This window comes from Dipodomys merriami, unplaced genomic scaffold (assembly GCF_024711535.1).
Source record: "Dipodomys merriami isolate MVZ:Mamm:240054 unplaced genomic scaffold, mDipMer1.0.p SCAF_16, whole genome shotgun sequence".
Taxonomy (NCBI): Eukaryota; Metazoa; Chordata; class Mammalia; order Rodentia; family Heteromyidae; genus Dipodomys; species Dipodomys merriami.
In genome coordinates this window covers 8,077,949-8,097,611 of record NW_027202937.1, presented here as the reverse complement: position 1 = coordinate 8,097,611, position 19,663 = coordinate 8,077,949, and the positions used below count along the sequence as shown (strand labels likewise).

Genomic DNA, 19,663 nt, shown 5'->3' with positions numbered 1-19,663 from the left:
CCACAGCGTCATTTCCAAATTTCTGGTGGTTAATTGGAGAGAAGAATCTCACGCACATTCCTGCCTGGGCTGGCTTCGAACTTCCACCCTCAGATCTCAGCCTCCTGGGTAGCTAGGATTACAGGCGTGAGCCACCAGCGCCCCGCTGAACCTTTTCTCTTTGTAAGTGAATTCCCTCAGGTGTATTTAATTATAGTCCCTGGAAACTAACAACCCTGTCATTCTCCAACTCCACAGCACCTGAGGGGACCGCTCACCGACGCCTCCTTTCTGCCACCTTGTGCTGCGCCTCCCGGGTCCCCTCAAACCCCATGGGATGCCACCTCCTAGTCCCCTCCTGTCCCTCCCTCTCTCTCTCACACACACCTCCCCTCCCTTCCCGCGTTGCTCCAGCACCTCACAACGCTGCTTTCTCCTGCAATCATGAGCAGGTGGCAGAGCCCTTAGCAAAGCCCCAAACCCGCTGGCCGATGCTTCCAGAATGTTTCCAGAGCACTGGCAGCGTCTCACAGATATCCACAGTACCTCTATCATCTTGTTTCCCTTTACCCCCAAGCCTTAAGGTAGGTGTATCGCCATCTTACATCGGGGGAAACTGAGGCACCGACTCTAAGCAACTTGCCCCAGGTCCCACATCCTTCAGGGGTGGCAGCGAGGATGTACGGAGGCCCAGGCCTCTGATCTTCTCTGCCCTCTCACCTCTCTGTTGTCAGGCATGACAACAGGGCTTGGATAATCTGGGGGGACCCTGATCTAAATGGAAAGAAGTCAGCATTCTAGAATGCCATGAACGGTTTGCCAAGCAGCGCTCTCCTGAAGAGGCGCTTCCAGACTCGGCCTCAGGAGTCACCGGGACAGCAGCACATTCCTGGCGCTCATGTCTAGGAAGCACAGCCAAAGGCCTCGCAAGGAATTAGTTCACTTAAGTAGGCTAAAGGTTTCCCTAGCAATCTGGCCGACGCTTCAATGGGCTTCCGTCCGTCTCACAGCCCTGCCCGTGGATGAAATTCCCGCACGACTCCACATCCAATTCACCCCTTTCAGCCGCGTGCAGCAAGACCGGGGATCTCCCAGAGGAGCACCAACTGGGAAGGGAAAAACAAGCTTCCCCCCTTTCCCCTCTCTCCCCTCCCCTCTCAGCTTGACCAGGCCTTGAATCCCAGGAAAAGAAACCTCAGCTCTGTCTGCTGTTCCCACAGGAGCCCCTCACTTCCCCGCTTCCCAGGTCCCCCCATTCCTCCCTACATCCAGAGCCTTATCTCCCACGGGATCCCCGTGAGGGGGACTGAGGCCCAGCCAGAGGACACATCAGCCAGCACCTCCGGAGTCAGCCTCGGTAGCTCAGCTGCCGCTGTACCCCGGCCCTTCCTTTCACAACCATTTATGAAACACCTGCTGTGTGCTGGGCCCTGCTTGAGATGCTCAAAGTAGAGCGGTGCCTGGAAGATGAAAGGCTCTGCCCCGTGAGGCTGACAGATGACAAGATAAATACTGAGCCAGAGCCTGGAAGCCATGACAAGGGATAAGTGGAAGTAACAACCAGGGGAGAGGCTGAGATGCTGGACCACAGGGTCAGGGAGGGCCGCCACACTGTAAGGATGCAGACAAGATCTGAGGGAAGCATGGGAGGGGCCACAGGGACATGTAGGGTACAGCCTTCAACAGCAGGTGCAAAGGCCCTGTGGCCAACATGGAGGGGAGGAGCCCTGGGAGACAAGGTCAGCCAGGTGAAGGAAGTCTGACCAGCTGGCACTGGTGGCCATTGAAGGGAGTGGTTTTACAAGATGGGAGCAGTGGAGGGACAGCACCCCGTTTTAGCGGGACCCGTTAGTACCCAGGTGGAAGAGCCTAAAAGCATCTTCTAAATTCTCTGGGGTTTTTGTTTGTTTGTTTTTTGGTCAGTTGTGGGGCTTGAACTCTGGGCCTGGGCGCTGTCCCTGAGCTCTTCAGCTCAAGGCAAGTGCTCTACCACTTGAGCCACAGCACCACTTCCAGTTTTCTGGTGTTAATTAGAGATAAGAGTGTCACAGACTTTCCTGCCCACGCTGGTTTTGAACCATGATCCTCAGATCTCAGCCTCCTGAGTAGCTAGGATGACAGGTGTGAGCTACCCGTGCCTAGCTACGTCTCTGGTTCTTCAAGTCTGCCCTCTCCTCAAAGCGCCGATGACAAGGGACAAAGGGAAATGGAACCGCAGAAATAACAAAGATACACTGTGGATCACCCTTGGCTGTGGTGGGGCCTGGAAGTCAAATGGGCATGGTGGGGTGGGCGGGGCCGGGGGAGGTGTTGATCTTAGACCACCACAAATGGGCGACACTGAAGCCTTCTGTGCAGGAATCACCTGGCTGAATCCATCCCCACATTACCAGAAACACGGGGGGAGGGAGGGGGCGAAGGCGGGGGTGGGGGGCGGGGGGGGCAGGAGGAGTAATACCCAGGGGCCATGATGAGCCACACCGGGGCTCCCCCAGGATACAGTCCTGGACCATCAACCTGACCGGATGGAGACCCCCTAGGAAGGTGAGCAAGGCCCACTTCTGGGAGCTGCAGAGGGGTGCTGACCTATCAGGGATTCAGCCCCTGAAATCTTTTGGTGGGCGACGGGAAAGCCACGTATGCTTCTTGTCGGCTGCCCACGGCCCATCTGCTTGTATTGATAATTCCGCGTGGCTCCTAATGATGTTATAAATATCCAAATGGCCCTTGGCAGATAAAAGGCTCCCCCGCTCCAATAGAAAACTGGGGAGGTGGTGGGAGAAAGTAGGTCACTGGGGAATGTGTGGCTGGGGGCTGGATCTCACCTCGCCCCTCCCAGCTGCTGATCCACCCTACTTCCTGTCTGCCATGAGGTGAAATATTCTGCCACCAGGATGTTCCAAACCCAAGAGCCAAGGGGCCAACTGACCCAGGGCTGAGCTCCCTGAAACCAGAAGCCCAGATCGATCGCTCCTCCTGTAAGTTGTTGTGCAAAAAGCAACTGATATCACCATGTCTCCCTCAGACTGGGGCTCTCTGAGGATGGATGGGCACCATCGGCCCCATTTTCAGTGCTTGCTCTGCCATAGACTAGGACAGCCCTCTGCCTGCCTTCCCGCCTTCATGAGGGCTTGGAGCTGCAAGTGAACCCCCCTGGTGGGATGGCTCAAGAGCTGGAGACAACAGACCGACACGATCAGGGACTGGCTGGTGCCCTGGTAGGCAGGGCTCAACCTACCTCTCGCCACTGCTTGTTCTCCATGCCTTGAGTATACATGACACACACTGGAAGAGAGAAGAGAAAAAAACTAATTAATACTGCAGGCCAAGGGAGTTCCCGGATGGGGAAGGGACCTTGGCTGCGTGTACACCATGGCGACCTAGAGCCTGGATGGCTCTGGGAAGTGGGCAGAGTGGTTACCGCAGGCATCAGGATCTTGATTTATGTTTCTGTTGTTGTTGTTGTTTGCAGTGCCAGGGATCAAACCCAAGGCTTTGCCCATGCTAGGCATGCACACTACCCCCAAGGGACAGCCCCTGGGCCCCACAGCTCGTGTCTAGCATCAATTCACAGGAGTCAGCTTGGCAAAGGGGGCCAAAGGGGGCCACGCCTCTCCTTCTGCACGCTTTAGAGGAGGGGAGGACACCATTCATTCATAGACAGGTGGACAGGTGACGGAGGACAGGGTGGCAGAGTACATTGGAGCGCATCTGAAGGCACAGGGGCCCTTTATACCCACAGACCTATTAGTCTCACCAATCCCCTTTTACTGATGAGGGAACTGAGGCTCAGAGGAGCCCAAAGGCCTACCCAAACCCAACAACTGTCCCACCAGACCACAGCCAATTGAGGCTCAGAATTTATCTGGTTTCAGCCAGGCATGGGCGGCTCACGCCTGTAATCCCAGCTCCTCAGAAGGCTGAGATCTGACCACGGTGGTTTGAAGCCAGCCTGGGCAGGAAAGTCCAGGACACTTTTATTTCCAATTAACCACCCCAAACCCAGAAAGCCCAGGAAGTGGAACTGTGGCTCAAGTAGTAGAGCACTAGCCTTGAAGAAAAAAATAAATAAATAAAAAACAACAAAAAACAAAACTCTGGGGCAGAGCCCAGGCACTGAGTTCAGGCCCCAGGACCAACACACACACACACACACACACACACACACACACACACACACACACACACACACACACACACACACACACACACACACACACACACACCAATTATACTGTTCTCCCTGGGACAGCAGCCAACTTGCCCCTGGCCCCCCCAGCCCCTCCCGACCTGCTGGGTCCCCAGGAGGCTTCCCAAGCACGGGGGCTGGGCAGGGAAACCCCAGTGCTCCTTCTCCAGCCCGTGGCCGGCAGTGATGCCTGAGCAGCCCCGCCACACTCGGCACAGTCATTAGTCACAGTCGCTGCTGTCATTGTGACCATTACTTCAGCAGGACTTACGTGGGTCTGACTTGGAAAACATGTCTTTGTCCAAGAGGTTCCTGAAAGAAAACACAGGGGAGTCAGCAAGGCGGAGGGGAGAGGCCCTGAACCCTGGGCAGAGGCTGCCACTGGCCTGGCCTCAGGGGAACAGAGTCACTTTAGCCAACCTTGATTATGTGTTCTTAATTGTCAAGGTGCTCGGTGGCCCCCAGATTCCCCCCCTTCCCAAGATGCCTGGAACTCCGCACCCCCAAAGCTGCCCTCGCCCTGAGATTTCTGTGCCCTGGCTGTTTCTCACTGACCAAATCCCAATCGGCCCATTCCACCAGCCCTTTCTAGAAGTTTCTTCACCATCTCCAAAGCCATCTGCAGTGACAGCTTACAGAGCAACCGGACACCACTGTAGGCCACACCCCCCAGCGTCCCTCTACCCCGCAGCAGCCGGGAGCTGACACATGGGGTCCTCTCCTCTCCTCTCCTCTCCCCAAAGACAGCCACCCGCAGCCTGCCCTCCCGGCCCTGCTGGCACCCCACCCCTCTGCTGGTCCCCAGGAAACGGTCTGATAAACCTCCCAGCCCACTGCAGAACATGGGACACAGATGAAAGGCCAAGCTGACCTAGACCCATGCTCTGGGGGCGCAAATTTTGGGGGTGCCTATCTTCTCTTAAGGCTGCTGAGGAGGGATCTCCAGCCCAACGAGCAGGGAAATTATGGGGAGATGTGGCTCTACTGAAGAGGCAGGTTTATCCTCCAGATCTCCATGAAACTCTAGCTGCAGAAAATTCTAGAGTGCTCAAGCTGGGAGGCCCGCCCAGTCACCTTTCCTAACTCCTCCAATGAATCAGGAGTGTGACACTCAGGGACAACTACGGGCTCCTCCCAGGGCCGGATCTCTGTCTCCTTCAGGCTTGGGTGGGGACAGGGGACAGGGGACAGGTTAGTCATGTGCAGGCCAGCCGGAGAGTGAGGCCCAGGATTTCTGTCTAGGGTGTGTGTGTGTGTAAGAAAGATAGGGGAAGAAGACATAGTGTCTTATCTTCAACGACAAGTCAATGGGGGCTGCTTTTCCACTGGGCCAGAGGCCCACAACTAAGAAACAGAATCACCTGGTTTGTGTGGCCCCGCCCAGGGACCTCAGGACTCTGTGAGCCCTGGCCCCAGACCACAGACCTTCTGTCTACTGCACTGCTGAAATAAGAATACTAATAGCTGGGCTTGCAATGTGGCCCAGTGGTAGAGTGCTTGCCTAGCATGCATGGAGCTCTGGGTTCAATTTCCCGGTAGCACATACACAGAAAAAGCCAGAAGTGGTGCTGTGGTAGCTTTGAGCAAAAGAAGCTCAGGGACAGTGCCCAGGCCCTGAGTTCAAGACCCAGGACTGGCAAGAAAGAAAGAAAGCTAATAACTGTTTTTGTTATTCTTTATTATAGACTGCTGACCCTGAGGCTTGAACCCAGGACCTTGTAACATGCTAGGAACGTGCTTTACCACTGAGCTCTACCTCCAATCCTTGTTTTTTTTGGAAGCAAGAGTCTTCCTTAGATACCCCTACTTCAGCCTTTCCAGCACTGGGATTACAGGTGTGCGCCACCACACCTGGCTACAATTATTCTTACCACCTTTCCAGAGCCTTCCTACCCCTCTTCCTCAACGTGCCTTTCCTGGCTACTGCCCCAAACCACACTCCCCTCCCCTGAGCTCTCGCTGGCCTGAAGGGTGCTCCTCTTCCATTCCTGGGTTGTGGTCCCCACAACCTCTGTGCTTCTCCAGAGCAGGTCCCCCATTTTGCCACATGCCGGCCCAGTGCCAGAGGCCTGGTAGGTTGGATGGAGGAGGACCCAGGAGGAGGAGGGGGCCAGGGAGGGGAGCAGGCCTGGTCTCCTCACCTGCCTCCTCTGTCTGCAGTGAGTGGGGCGTGGTCAGATGCCCCATCCTCCTGTGCCCCCCCTTTCCCTCTCTGTAAAATGGGGCCCAGTCTAGTTCAAAGCTACTCAGAGAGGAACGTGGAGCTCCTGGGAGCCAGAAAAGCCTTGTTTGTTCTGCGCGATGCGCAGGCTCACGGGGCAGGTGACAAGGGAGGCGCAACTACCCGCAGCCTCGCTGGTCCAGGGAAGCCCAGCCAGTCCCACATCCCAGCAGCCCCTGGAGCGCGCTGTTTCCATTGGCTGAGCACTGGCCAGGCCCCAGCTTCAGCCCCTCCTCTCCTGCCTCCATCCTATCCCTCTCTCCAGCCCTGAGGACCCCCACACTGGATCCCTTTACCTCCTCCACCTGTCACCAGCTCCTGTCCTGACAGAAACCAAGGCCTGTGGACCCCAGCCACGTGGGCCTGGAAATGTGGCGTCCTCCATTAGAACTTCCCCGGGCTTACTCACCCTGCACCCAGGTTTAAAAGGGCAGATCCTAACTCCAGGAAATGAAAAATGAGAGTTGTTTGTCTGTTTTTCCATTGAAGAAAAAAAAAAAGAGGCAGATCCTTGGGGCTGTGCCCAGAGTCTCGTTTTGTAGGTCTGGAGCAGGGCCGGGATGTCACGCTTAAATAGGGGTCTTTTTGTCAGCCCTCTCTTGTTTTTGTATGTACTGGTGTGTGTGTGTGTGCGCGCGCGTGCGTGCCCGTGAAACAGTACTGGGACTTGAACTCAGAGCCTCCTGCCCTCAGTTTTTTCCACTCAACACTATCACATTACGACTTGAGCTACACCTGCACTTCCAGCTTTTTGCTGGTTAATTGGAGATAGGAATCTCATGGAGTTTTCTGCCCAGGCTGGCTTCAAACTTCAACCCTCAGATCTCAGCCTCCTGAGTAGCTAGGAGTACAGGCGTGAGCCACCAGTGCCCCAGCTCTTCTTTATATTTTTGAAACAGGGTCTTACTAGGTGCCCCAGGCTGGCTTCAAACTCACTATCTTCCTGCCTTGTCCTCATGCCTCCTCCTATGTGCTGGGATTACAGGCAATGCACCACCATGCCCAGCTCCCCTGTGCATTTCCAAACACCACCTTCTTGGGCCTAGTGTCTCAGGGCTTCAGCTTTACTACTGTTTGGTCAAGGACCCCAGCACAGGCCTGCGTGGTGCTTAGAAGCTCCCCCACAGCCAAGCACCTGCCCTGGATCCCCATTCACCTCATCCCTGAGCATCCCAAGCTCAGAGACTGACTTCCTCCAGGCACACAGCCAGCAAGCAGCCTGGGCAGGGAGGAAACCATGTCTTTTGTCCCCAAAAAGGGCCCCAGCCCAGGGGAAAGACCAGCGCCCCAATGCCCTTGCCTCCACTTTCTGTTTTTGGAGAGCTCAAAGGGAAATATTTTTTTTTTCCAACAGACAAAATATATTTTTTCCCTAAAGAGCATAAAACCCTTCAGCTGTCTACCCGGCAGTGTGGAGCTCGGCTTCTTTTGTTCCTTAAATCAAGGCCCAGGAAAACAGAGCACAGGGCGGGGGGGGGGGGGGGGTCCGCTGCCCATTTTCCGCTCTCCACCAAGGAAGAACCGTTTTTTATTTCAGAGGCTGTGGGAAAATGGCATCCACAGAGTGGAAAGTCAGAAATCCCCGGAGCCCGATCTAAGGAAGAAAGCACTGGAAAGGTCAAAAGAGAGCCCCAGAGAGGCGCTACCAAGGCTGGAGGTGTGCTAAACGCTACGGGGTCCCTACCTCCTGCTCTTCCCCGCTGAACCTGTCAGCCGCGCACAGTGGTTCTCAGAGGTGTGCTTTGTGTTGGAGGATTTCCATCAGATTCCTAGACAGACTGCTCGAGTTAGGAAAAGATGGTTTCTTAGCCAGGCACCACCTGAGACTGAGATCTAAGGATCACGGTTTGAAGCCATCCAGGACAGAAAAGTCCCCGTGAGACTCTTATCTCCAATAACTGGAAGTGGAGCTATAGGTCAAGTGGTAGAGTGCTAGCCTTAAGCACAAAGAGGCTCAGGATCAGCTCCCAGGCCCTGAGTCCAAGCCCCACAACTGACCAAAAGAGAAAAAAGAAAAGATGCTTTCTTGGAATCAGGTGTAGTAGTGTACACTTGTAATCCCAGCACTTGGGCTACATAGCAAGACCCTGTCTCCCCCCTTCCCCCCCCTAAAAAAGTTGAGTGCTGATGATTCACACCCGCAGTGCTATGTAGGAAGCTGGAATTGTGAGGCCAAGCTCAATGGAAGAAACTGCGGGGGTCTAAGCCGATCATCCCAGCTCCGAGGGAAGAATAAAGCAGATAGATCCTAATCCAGCCACAGGCCTGGGCAGGAAGCAAGAACCTATCTCAAAAAATAACCAGCCCCAAAAAGGGCTGAAAGTAGGGCTCAGCAGCCGAGCACCTGCCTAGCAAGCACAAAGCCTTGAGTTCAAATCCCAGCTCTGCAGAGCGTGGGCATGGAGACAGTCTGTCTACTTTCCAGCCACCTACTGGTGGGTGGAGAATGCAAGGCGGAGTCTTGGGGCCTCCACGAGAGAACAGGGCCTTCTTTTGGAGATGCCCAGGGGACATCTGTGTCACCAAGTGTGCCACGCCCATGTGGCCCACTGGACCCCCACCGATCTTGCCACCCTGTTTCTGCCCTCAGTCCCATGGACAACTGGGGAAGCAGAGTCAGAGGGCTTCCTGTGGCCACTACCTGCTCCCCAGAAACAATGAGGGACGCAGGCCAGGTGCACCTGCCTCGTCTCTCACCCATCGCCCCCTCCTCTCAGGTCCCGCTCATCCCACACTGAGCTCTGAAAACAACTGAGCCCCAGTGGCACACACCTGTAATCCTAACTATTCAGGAGGCTGAGATCTGAGGATCACGGTTCAAAGCCAGCCTGGGCAGGAAAGTCCCCTTGAGACTCTTCTCTCCAATAAACTACTCAGAAAAAAACATTAAGTGGCACCGTGGCCCAAGTGGTAGAGCGCTAGCCTCGAGCAAAAAGTTGCTCAGGGACAGTGCCCAGGCCCAGAGTTCGAGCCCCAGGACCAGGAAGAAAAGAAAAGAAAAAAGCAATTTCCCTTCAGCAGCTTTCAAAAGTATTAAAATATGTAATATATGTTATATATTATATATAACATATATAACATAGGACACATATAATATTTATTATAATTATTGTACCATTGTCTCTCCTGAGCTGTATGGCCAAGGGAGGAGGGCTGTGTGCAATTCCCATGGGTAACGGGCCCCGGCCCTGGGTCCTCACTGGAGCACCAGGTGGCTGACCGCCTTGTAGAGGGAATGGGGAGCCACCGGCTTGATGTGGGCCCAGGCCCAGCTGCTGCCTCCTCCCTCCCTTCAGGATCCCCACTCTTCCCCTCCTCCTCGCATCTGCCCACTCTTCCAGGCTGACATGGCCTTTCTTACTTCCTGGCCCTGATTGAGTCTTCCCTCCCCTCCCCTCCCCTCCCCTCCCCTGTCCTCCCCAGCCCATTCTCTGCCATTCTCAGAGCATTGTTGTTTTCTGTGTTTGTTTTATAGGAGTTATGCTGATATCAGGGCTGGAACTCAGGGCCTTGTGCTTTTGCTCGGCTTTCTTGGGCAATGCTGGTACTCTAACGTTTGAGCCATGCCTCTAGCTCAGCTTTTTGCTGGTTAATTGGAGATGGAGTCTCATGGACTTCTCTGGCCAGGCTGGCTTTGAACTGCCATCCTCCAGATCTCAGCCTCCTACAGTAGCTAGGATTATTGGAGTAAGCCACTGGCACTGGGCTCAGAGCTTTGTTTTTTAAGTATTTTTTCCCTGCCAGTCCTGGGGCTTGAACTCAGGGCCTGGACGCTGTCCCTGAACTTCTGGTACTCAAGGCTAGCACTCTTACCACTTGAGCCACAGCGCCACTTCTGGCTTTTTCTGTGTAGAGAGCTTGCTTAGCATTCACGAAACCCTGGGTTCCATTCCTAGTATTACAGAGACTAAAAATAAAAGCATAACCTGATACCACCAGGCACTAGTGGGTCACACCTGTAATCCTAGCTCCTCAGGAGGCAGAGATCTGAGGATCACGGTTCAAAGCCAGACCAGGCAGGAAAGTCAGGGAGACTCTTATCTCTAACTAACCACCAGAAAACCGGAAGTGGCGCTGTGGCTCAAGTGGTAGAGCACTAGCCTTGAGCTGAATTTCTGAGGGACAGTGCCCAGGCCCAGAGTTCAAGCCCCACGACCAACAACAACAAAAGACAGCACCCAGACCCTGAGTTCAAGCCCTAATATTAGTGCATGTACACACACACACACACACACACACACACACACACACACACACACACACACACACACGAAATAAAACTAAGTTTATTTGTCTTCTATCCCAGCTCCGGGAGCTCCACAGGGAGCGCAACGGCCTTGTTCATGGCTACATCCCCTGCAGTTCACCCCAGCATCCGGCCCGGATCCCGTCACACGTGAAGATCCCCATCACCTCATGGAGTGACTGAAGTGCCACCGTCCCCGGCAATGCCTGCGGCTGCTCCACTTGGCGCATTGCAGGGCAGAGAAAAGCCCCCAGGCCCGCTCCCCTCTGCAGAGCCGCCCAGCAGCACCACCACTTCCCGCCATGCCACGCGGAAGAAGCAGAGGCCGGCCAGGGTCTCCGAGGAAGCCAGGCCCCGCCCTGCCTCTCGGCGGCCAGCTCAGTGAGAATCGAGGACCCCCCTCAGGCCCTGCAGAGGCCTGATGGTCCAGGAGAAGGGGGGGGCGAGGGGAGACAGAGGGACCGTACGGCGCTTTGCAATGGCACCAAGCCCTTTTCCGCCTGGCAAGCAAGCAGCAAGACAGGCAGTCAGGGGACTGTCCCTGACCCCCAACAGTGACAGTCCACTGAAGCCAGCTCTCTGGGATGCCACCTCTAGGCCCCTGCTAGCCACTCTGTACCCACAAGCAATGTCCACATGGTTCAGTTCTGATAGGGCTCTCCTAACACCCAAGAACAACTAGCTCAGTGGAAGACAGCCTAGCAAGGGCAAGGCCCTGAATTCAGTCCTCAGCTCTGAAAAAAAAAGATAGACAGACTCCTGTCTTTAAGGGTAGAAATAGGACCTAGCTGTAAGCCCTGAAACAATGCTGAGAAATTTAGGGAGGAACTGTGCTTTTTCAGATAAAAGCAAATTTTCAGAGAGGTCTTTTACTGTCATTGGATGTGACGGGGATGTCTGGTGCAGAGGCAGCCATTCTGTAACAATGCAGCTCACTAAGGATGGTTGAGTTCTTCAAAGAGAAGTGACATGACAAGCTAGCCCTAAGATATGTTGCCTCCAGACTCACTGTGACCTGAGAAAAACAAACGCATCTCGAGTTTAAGCCACCAACAGTCATCTTTTCTTATAGTGGAAGCATTCCTAACCAAACCTGACTCCTCCCTCTGCCATGGAACTTTCCAGCTTCGTTTCCCTGAGGGGTAATGGTAGCTACTACCATACCATGTAGTACCAGCCAAGGCTGGCTTCTATTCTATGGCTTCAGTTCCCTAGGCTTCCCTGCCCAGTTATGAGTTTGACTCTTGGAAACACAGGCCTCCCTCAGCAAGCAAGGCCTCTCTCTTCCCTGGGGACGCTCCTTGGTCATGCCCATCTTGATGGTCCCCAAGCCCCACCATGGACTTCATGGAGACTGAGTCCCAACATCAAGAACCCCTCAGGGACTGGGGGCCAGTGGCTCACGCCTGTAATCCTAGCTACTCAGGAGGCTGAGATCTGAGGACCATGGTTCAAAGCCAGGTTAGGCAGGAAAGTCCATGGACTTTCTTATCTCCAATAAACTACTCAGAAAAAACAGGAAGTGGTGCTGTAGTTCAAGTGATAGAGTGCTAGCCTTGAGCACAAAGAGGCTCAGGGACAGTGCCCAGGCCCTGAGTTCAAGCCCCAGGACCGGAAAGAAAGAAAGAGAGAGAGAGAAAGAGAGGTGGGGGGGTGGGGAGGAAAAAGGAGGAGAAGGAGGAGGAGGAGGAAGGGGAGGGAGCAGCAGCACCCGCCGACGCCCTTGGGTCTGAGTCTGGTCTGAGTCTGAGGGACTGGATTGGATCTTCCTTCCCCAGGACTGCGCTAGCTGTGTGACTTGGCAGGCCCTTCAGCCTCTGCCAGCCTTGATTTCTTAAGACTAAACACTACTTTCTGTCTTGTAGGAATATTCAAAATAGTCACTCAGGCCCCAAGTGGCTCACAGCTGTAATCCGAGCTACTCGGGAGGCTGAGGGCTGAAGCTTGTGGTTTGGGAAATCGGCTTGGCCAGTAAAATCCATGACTTTTATCTTCAATGAACTGCCAAAAAGCTGTATGGGTGGAGCTGTGGTTCAAGTGGTAGAGCACCAGCCTTGAGTGAAAAAGTGAAGGGGCAGTAGCACCCAGGCTCTGAGTTCAAGCCCCAACACACACACACACACACACGCACGCACGCACGCACGCACACACACACACACACAGTAAATTATGCTGGACAGATGTTAAGAACCTAGAAGTCCTGCCCTGACAAATACGTAGTGTCAGGACCTGAACCCATGGGTTCTGTGGGTGCCGGGTGATATTTAAAAGGGATCACAGAGCCAGGCACCGGTGGCTCACACCTGTAATCCTAGCTACTACTCAGGAGGCTGAGATCTGAGGATTGCAGTTCAAAGCCAGCCCAGGCAGAAAAGGCCGTGAGACTCTTATCTCCAATAAAACACTAGAAAACCAGAAGTGGTGCTGTATCTCAAGTGGTAGAGCGCTTGCTTTGAGCTGAAGAGCTGAAGGACAGTGCCCAGGCCCAGAGTTCAAGCCCCGTGACTGACAAAAAAAATTTTTAGGGGCTGGGAAGGTGGCCCAGTGGTAGAGTGCTTGCCTTGCATGCATGAGGCCCTGGGTTCGATTCCTCAGCACCACATAAGCAAAAAGCCGGAAGTGGCGCTGAAGCTCAAGTGGTAGAGCGCTAGCCTTGAGCTGAAGAGCTGAGGGACAGTGCCCAGGCCCAGAGTTCAGGCCCCACAACCGGACCCAAAAAAAAAAAAATTTTTTTTAAAGGTCACAGTGAATGTATGTGGGATGCTTGCTTTCCCCCCACCCCCGCTCCCTGCTGAGGGGCCATCATTGGAAAGAGCCGCATGGCAGGCCAGCACCACCCCACGGAGCTGAAAGTCGCCAGGATCCAGTGCTTTAACCTCAGCAGCAAGAAGGTAAACTCTGCCTAGGAGTCCCGATGCCATGGCCTGGGCTTACTCCTCGTTATGTGCTCTCCTGACTCTGCCAACCCAGCGCCTTGGTGTGTGTCCATGAACTGGACCTCTTTCTCCTAGTGCTGGCTGTGGCTGCGGCCACCATGCCCTCAGGCCCCTCTGCCCCCAATGCCACCTGCCCCCTGCTGTCGGAAAGCGTTCCCAGGGGCACGCACACAGCTCCAGCCCAGTGCCAACCCGAACAGACAGCAGAAATCCACACCTCTGAGACAGAGGCCACAGCGGGGCCCCGCCACAGCAGCAGCGCACTCCCCCCTGCTCCCCCCCCCCCCCCCGCCTCCAGCTCAGTCTGTGGCACTGGGCTGGACTCTGCCAGACTGCCAAGTACCGAATGCAAAGCACACGGAAGGGACAGCCCTGAGCCAGGCACACTGCACTGGCACGCTGGCATGTTGAAACCCCTTTGTATAACTACTTAATTTTTTTTTTTTAATGAGAGTAAAAGCTGAGGAATGAGGATCGCAGTTCAAAGCCAGCCTGGGCAGGAAAGTCCATGAGACTTTAATCTCCAAGAAACTATAAAAGCAAGGGGTAGAGCACTAGTCTTGAGCAAAACAAACAAACAAAAACCTCAGGGAGGGGCTGGGAAGGTGGCTCAGTGGTAGAGTGCTTGCCTAGCATGCATGAAGCCCTGGGTTCCATTCCTCAGTTCCATAGACACAGAAAAAGCCAGAGGTGGCACTGTGGCTCAAGTGGTAGAGTGCTAGCCTTGTGCAAAAGCAGCTCAGGGACAGCGCTCTGCCCTGAGTTCAAGCCCCAGGACGGGATGCAAAGCGCAGCAGTGCAAACCTCAGCACCCCCCACGGAGTCCTGAAAACTGACAGGACATTTGGGGAAACGCACAGGGACAGGTGAGCTCTGACCGGGACGGAGCTATGGGTTAGCCAGGATGTGCTGTACCTGAAGCATGGTCTGAACACCTGCTCGGCCTTCTGTAGAGACTGAGCCGGGCGTCCTGTGGCTCTGCGCTCAGCTGGGAGTGCCCAGGACAGGCAGGGCAGGTGGCCTCGATCCCCCCTCCCCCACCCCCCTCCCCAGTACAGGGTGGAGAGCTCCGGGTTCTGCTATGGCTGCTGTAGTATCTCCAGGAGGAGCGGGGGTGGGGGGCCAGGGGGGAGGGACGACAGCACCCCCATCTTTCCTGATGCCCATCTTGATGCCTGCTGACTTCTCACCCAGCTCCCCCTCTGCCTGTCCCACTGCCCGCTGCCGGGGCTGGGTCACAGGAATTCTTTGCCAGCGAACCACACGGGTTCCTCTCCTGGGGTGTCTATGTAACAGGTGCGGGGCCGGGGCGGGATGGGGGGCAGATTCACCATGGCATAAGGAATAAACTAGAGCAAAAGCACAGTTTGAGTCTTCTCTCCCTTCCCCTCTCCCTCTCCTCCCCTCCCTCTCTGTTCTAGAACCTGGAGAGGTGGCCTGGTGGAAGCAGGGGTAGATGTGAAACTTTGGGCCCACCTTCCCTCCATTCCAAGGGGCACTTCCAGCCTCCCCGCCCCATGCCCAAACCCACCCACCTCCGTCCTCTAGAGGGTGGGAATACCCCCCCCCCGCCTCCATCAGGCTCTCTGAGGGAGAGAAGGCCCTCAGAGTGCAGATACAGCATCAACCCCAGAACCGATGCACCTCTGAAGCGGGAGATTGCACCCAGGAGGTGCCAAGCATTGCTGCCTTTCTGTAATCATCAGTTATTTATTGAGCACCTACTATGGGCCACGTCAGTGTATAGGAGGTGCTCCGTGTACCACGCTCCTGCCAGTTCTTTTTTGGCCCACTGGGTGGCCCCTGTTTGCTGGGCACTGCTCTGTGCATACGAGCTACCCCTAGTGAAGGAGCCTTTGTCTGGAAGATACCTACTTGGCCAGTGGGCTCAAAACTTACCACAGGTGGCAACTCAGAGATTGTGCTACTGAAGCCTGGCTGCTCTGTGAGCCACGGGGTCCTCTGCCTCCCTTCCTCCCCGCTGGAGCAGGGGTTCGAGGGTGCGAGGCCCTGTCTGCGCTGCCTGAGCAGCTTAAATGGCTGCTCTTGAGGAGGAGGTGTCTATACCTGAGCTGTCCTAAGGGGGTTCATCCTCAACAAGGCAGTGACCTGTGACCCATAGAGTTTCCCCAGCAGCCAGTGACTGGAGCTGGAGTCTCGTGGGTGAGCAGTGGTGTGCACAGGGCCTGGAAGCAAACGTACAGCCTGCCTGGGGAACAGGCTCTTCCCAGGCCCGGAGGCGGGAAGCCCAGGTGACAGCGACTCTGAAGACTGAAGATGACAGGCATGCGACAGGCGTGATGGAATGCCAGGGGCGGCTGTGCGGGCAGGAGGAGGGCAGGAGGAGGGCAGGAGGGTGGTGAAGACTGGAGCTAATGGGCCATCAGGGGTCTCCTGGGAGCGTGAAGGCAGCAAGCACTGGAGCGGGACCCTAGGGGGGCTGTGGGGAGCTGTCACGGGATCCCTGGGGGACCTGCCTGGGGGGGGGACTCCATGATTGCACCTCACCAGCCCTCACTCCCAAGTTGTCAGGAGAAAGCCCCCCACCCCGGAATCTCGAAGCCAGCCTCTTTTACACAACAGCCCTGCACGCAGGGGTCTGCCTAAACCTCCACAATGTCACAACTTGGTAATCAATACAGCGATGTCATAAAGACAGGGTGGACACAAAGCCTGACGGCGGGGAGACCCGGACAGAGACAGGTGGGGGGTGGGCGACTGGGACCCAGGGTGCAGCCAGGGCTCCAGCAACGTCGTTGGCTATGGGGGAGGATGGGCGTCCAGGATGGGCTACGTCCCTGCCTTGCAGGGACCCCCAAGGCCAGCGACCGAGACAGGCTGCATCGGAGCACCCCATTTCTCCACGCCTCCCCTGCTGCTGCGGGGGAGGCCCCTCTTCAGCTAGGTGAACCTGAGAGAGCAGCGTTCACAGAGAGGCATGCGCCCCACAAACGTATTCCTCCTACCTTGTTCTAAAATTTCACAGCATTCCCCCTGCTTTGGCTGGAGATTTTTGACCCAAGTTAGCGCTTTTTTGTTTGTTTGTTTTTAAGTTGGGGGTTCTCCTCCCTCTGACGCTTCTCCTCGGGAATCCCGTGGGGTGCTGGGGGGTATTGCAGGGACAGAGACCACCAGGAAGGAGAGGGAGGGAAAAGGAGGGTGCTGCGGGAGAGGGTGGGCAGCTCGTGAGGGATCCCGGGGCACAGCATTAGGTCTCCATTTGGGGAGGATCTGACTAGAGAGAGCCTTGTGGGGAGACCCTGGGGCAAAGACCCCCCCTTTCCCCTCTCTTTCCAGGCCTGCCCCCCCACACCCCGTTCTCTGGTCTTTATGCTATCTCTGAAGCAACAACCCGGAGCACAAACTTTCCAGGCTCTGACCCCAGCCCGCCCCCCCCTTTCTGCCGTGGCCACCCCGCAGCGGGCCAGGGGCTTCGGGCAGGGGCAGGGGGTGCGTCCCGGGGAAGGCGTGCCCCCCGGGAAGGGGGCGCGGCGGCGGCGGGGGGGGGGGACCCCAGGCAGCGGGCAGCTCACCTGCAGGACACGGTGATCTCCACCTTGGTGGCCGGGATGCTGCCCGCCAAGGAGTCGAACTCGCTCAGCGACGCCATGTCCTCGGGCTGCTCCATCACCCACCGCGCCCCCACCCCAAATCAGTCAATCCCGCCGCGGTTCGCGCCTCCTCCGGGCGGGCGGGCGCGAAGAGGGGGCGTGGGCAGTGGGAGGGGCGGGGGCGGCGGGCGGGCGGGGCGCGGCGGGGCGCGGGGGAGGTGTGCGGGGGGCTGGGGGCCCGGGTTCCGCGGGGAGGAGATCTGGGGCGCCGCGGGGAGAGGGCACGGGGGTGGCGCGCGGCGGCGTGGCCACGGCGCGGGGGGGAGAGGGGCGCGCGGCCGGGGGGGCGCAGGGGGAGGCGATGGCGAGGGGGCGCGGGCGGCGGCGGGGCGCGGCGGGGCGCGGGTTCCCGGGGCGCCGGGTCTGCGCCGCCTCGGGCTGGGTCTCGGCGCCGGCGGTCGGTGGCGGGGCTGGGACGCGGCGGCGAGCGCCCTCCTCGGCTCGGGGCTCGGGCTCCGGGGCGCCCCGACTGCGGGAAAATCAAATGTGCCCGAAGCCGCCGCCTCCCGCCTCCCGGGCGGCCGCGCGCCGGGGCCGCCCGCAGGGGCCGGGGCGGGGCCGCGGGCGGGGGCTGCGCGCGGGGCGAGGGTGTGCGGGCGGGCGGGGCGCCCGTGCCCGTGCGTGGCGGGCGTGGGGACGCGGCTCCGGTGCCCGTGCCAGCCACGGATGCTCCGGGTGGCTCGCGCCCTCCTCCGAGCCTGCGCCCCGTCCCCGATCGCGCCGGCGGTGTGGGCGGAGAGGACCCCCCGCCCGCGAACGGGTGCTCGCTCTGCGTCTCCTCCCCGAGGTGTGTGTGGGCGACCCCAGGGGCGGAACGGGGGAGGGGGCGCCGGGTCTCCCACCCAGGGCTTTGGGGCCCAGGGAGCATGGGTCGCTGGGCGCTGGTCCGGGTCGCGGGGTCACAGGCCACCCTGAAACACGCGCCTCCTCGGCCTCCTCCTCCTCCCGCCCCCACCCCCGGGGCTGCAAGCTCCCCTCCTTGTCCCCCCCCCTCCAGGCTGGGCGACCCCACGCAGCTTCTCCACAACCCAATCCAAATAGATGCCCGTGGCGCTCGGGGCTGTAGGCCCGGCCTGGGAGCCGAGCACCCTCCCGAGGCCCAGCCCGCGCCCCTGGGCCTGGGGATGCAGCGTGGGGTCAGGGGTGGCTGCGCAGGTAGATTCCACTCCACAGCCTCGGGCTAAGCTGTGCTGAGCTGGAACCGGCCTCCCAGTGCCCAGTGTGCCCATTGCCTGCACACGGGGCGAAGCCTGATGTGAAGGCGAGGCCTCAGGTCTCGGATGCACTCCACGCAGGGCAGCGGGTGGGTGGCTCCCGCCCTTGTCTTTGACAGCCCAGCCACGCGGTCGCTCCCAGATTCTGTTTGAAGTCAATTTGCAATACATCAGACACAGCTAGAGTGGAAAACAAACCCGAAGACACGTTTCTGCGGGGCACAGGTGGTCACACCTGTCACCCTAGCACACTCAGGAGGCTGAGATCTGAGGATGGCCATTGGAAACCAACCTGGACAGGAAAGTCTTTGAGACTGTGATCACTCCAGTTAACCATCCAAGCCAGAGGTGGAGCTGAGGCTCAAGTGGTAGGACACTAGCCTTGAGCAGAAAGAAAACAAACATGTGCTAGGCCCTGAGTTCAAGTCCCAGTATATCGGGCACACACACACACACACACACACACACACACACACACACACACACACACACCACATTCCTGGGACTGATCAAGTGTTTTCTGTTTACCTATGGCTCAGGATTGGCTGGGTCCGGTCGTGGGGCCTGAACTCTGGGCCTGGGCGCTGTCCCTCAGCTCTTCAGCTCCAGGCTCGCGCTCTACCACTTGAGCCACAGCGCCACTTCTGGCTTTTTTTCTTTTTGTTTATGTGGTGCTGAGGAATCGAACCCATGGCCTCATGCATGCAAGGCAAGCGCTCTACCACTGAGTCACCTTCCGAGCCCTTATTTTTAAATTCAAAATGAAGTCCAGTCTAAAGCACAAGATTCAGCTTGAACCACAAGTTGGAAAACAATGTTTTCAATGTATTTCTAAGGTGATTATTCTGTGTAGTAATAAACAGAACTAACAATAACGCACGATGTGAACTTTTCATTCCAGTGGTTTGTGTGTTTCCTTAGGATGAAATGAATTGTTAATGACAGCAGAAGCGTACAAAAATTTATTTGGTGGGAAGGAAGCATTGAAGTTTGACGTTAGGACCTTGTATGGCTTACACAGGCACTCTCCACTTTAGCTATACCCCAGCCTTTCTTGCTTTATTTTTCACAGGGTATGGAGCTTATTGACAGGGAGGGATTAGGCCATAATTCTTCTGCCCCACCTTGAAGCAGGGATTACAAACAGGGTAGCTGGGATTACAAGCATGCAGTACCATGCTAGGCCCTCCTACTGGTTGCTTCTCTTGAGAGATGCAAAGCTGGATCAGAGTCTCCATGGCCTCTACCCTTCCCCCCTATACCTGAC

At 56.8% G+C, this 19,663-nt stretch overlaps 1 protein-coding gene across 2 annotated transcripts in view; it reads right to left on the bottom strand.

The window, feature by feature from the left end:
• Nucleotides 1–17,661, bottom strand: part of Cpne5 (copine 5) — a 74,577-nt gene extending 56,916 nt beyond the window's left edge. For both annotated transcript variants that reach the window (XM_070023871.1, XM_070023872.1), the window contains exons 1-3: nucleotides 17,105–17,661; nucleotides 4,440–4,480; nucleotides 3,218–3,264 (exon numbers count right to left, since the gene is read on the bottom strand). In XM_070023871.1, the coding sequence (XP_069879972.1) occupies nucleotides 3,218–3,264; nucleotides 4,440–4,480; nucleotides 17,105–17,199 (183 nt within the window). In that variant the 5' untranslated portion in view covers nucleotides 17,200–17,661. The remainder of the gene's footprint in view (nucleotides 1–3,217; nucleotides 3,265–4,439; nucleotides 4,481–17,104) is intronic.
• Between the last annotated feature and the right edge of the window lie 2,002 nt (nucleotides 17,662–19,663).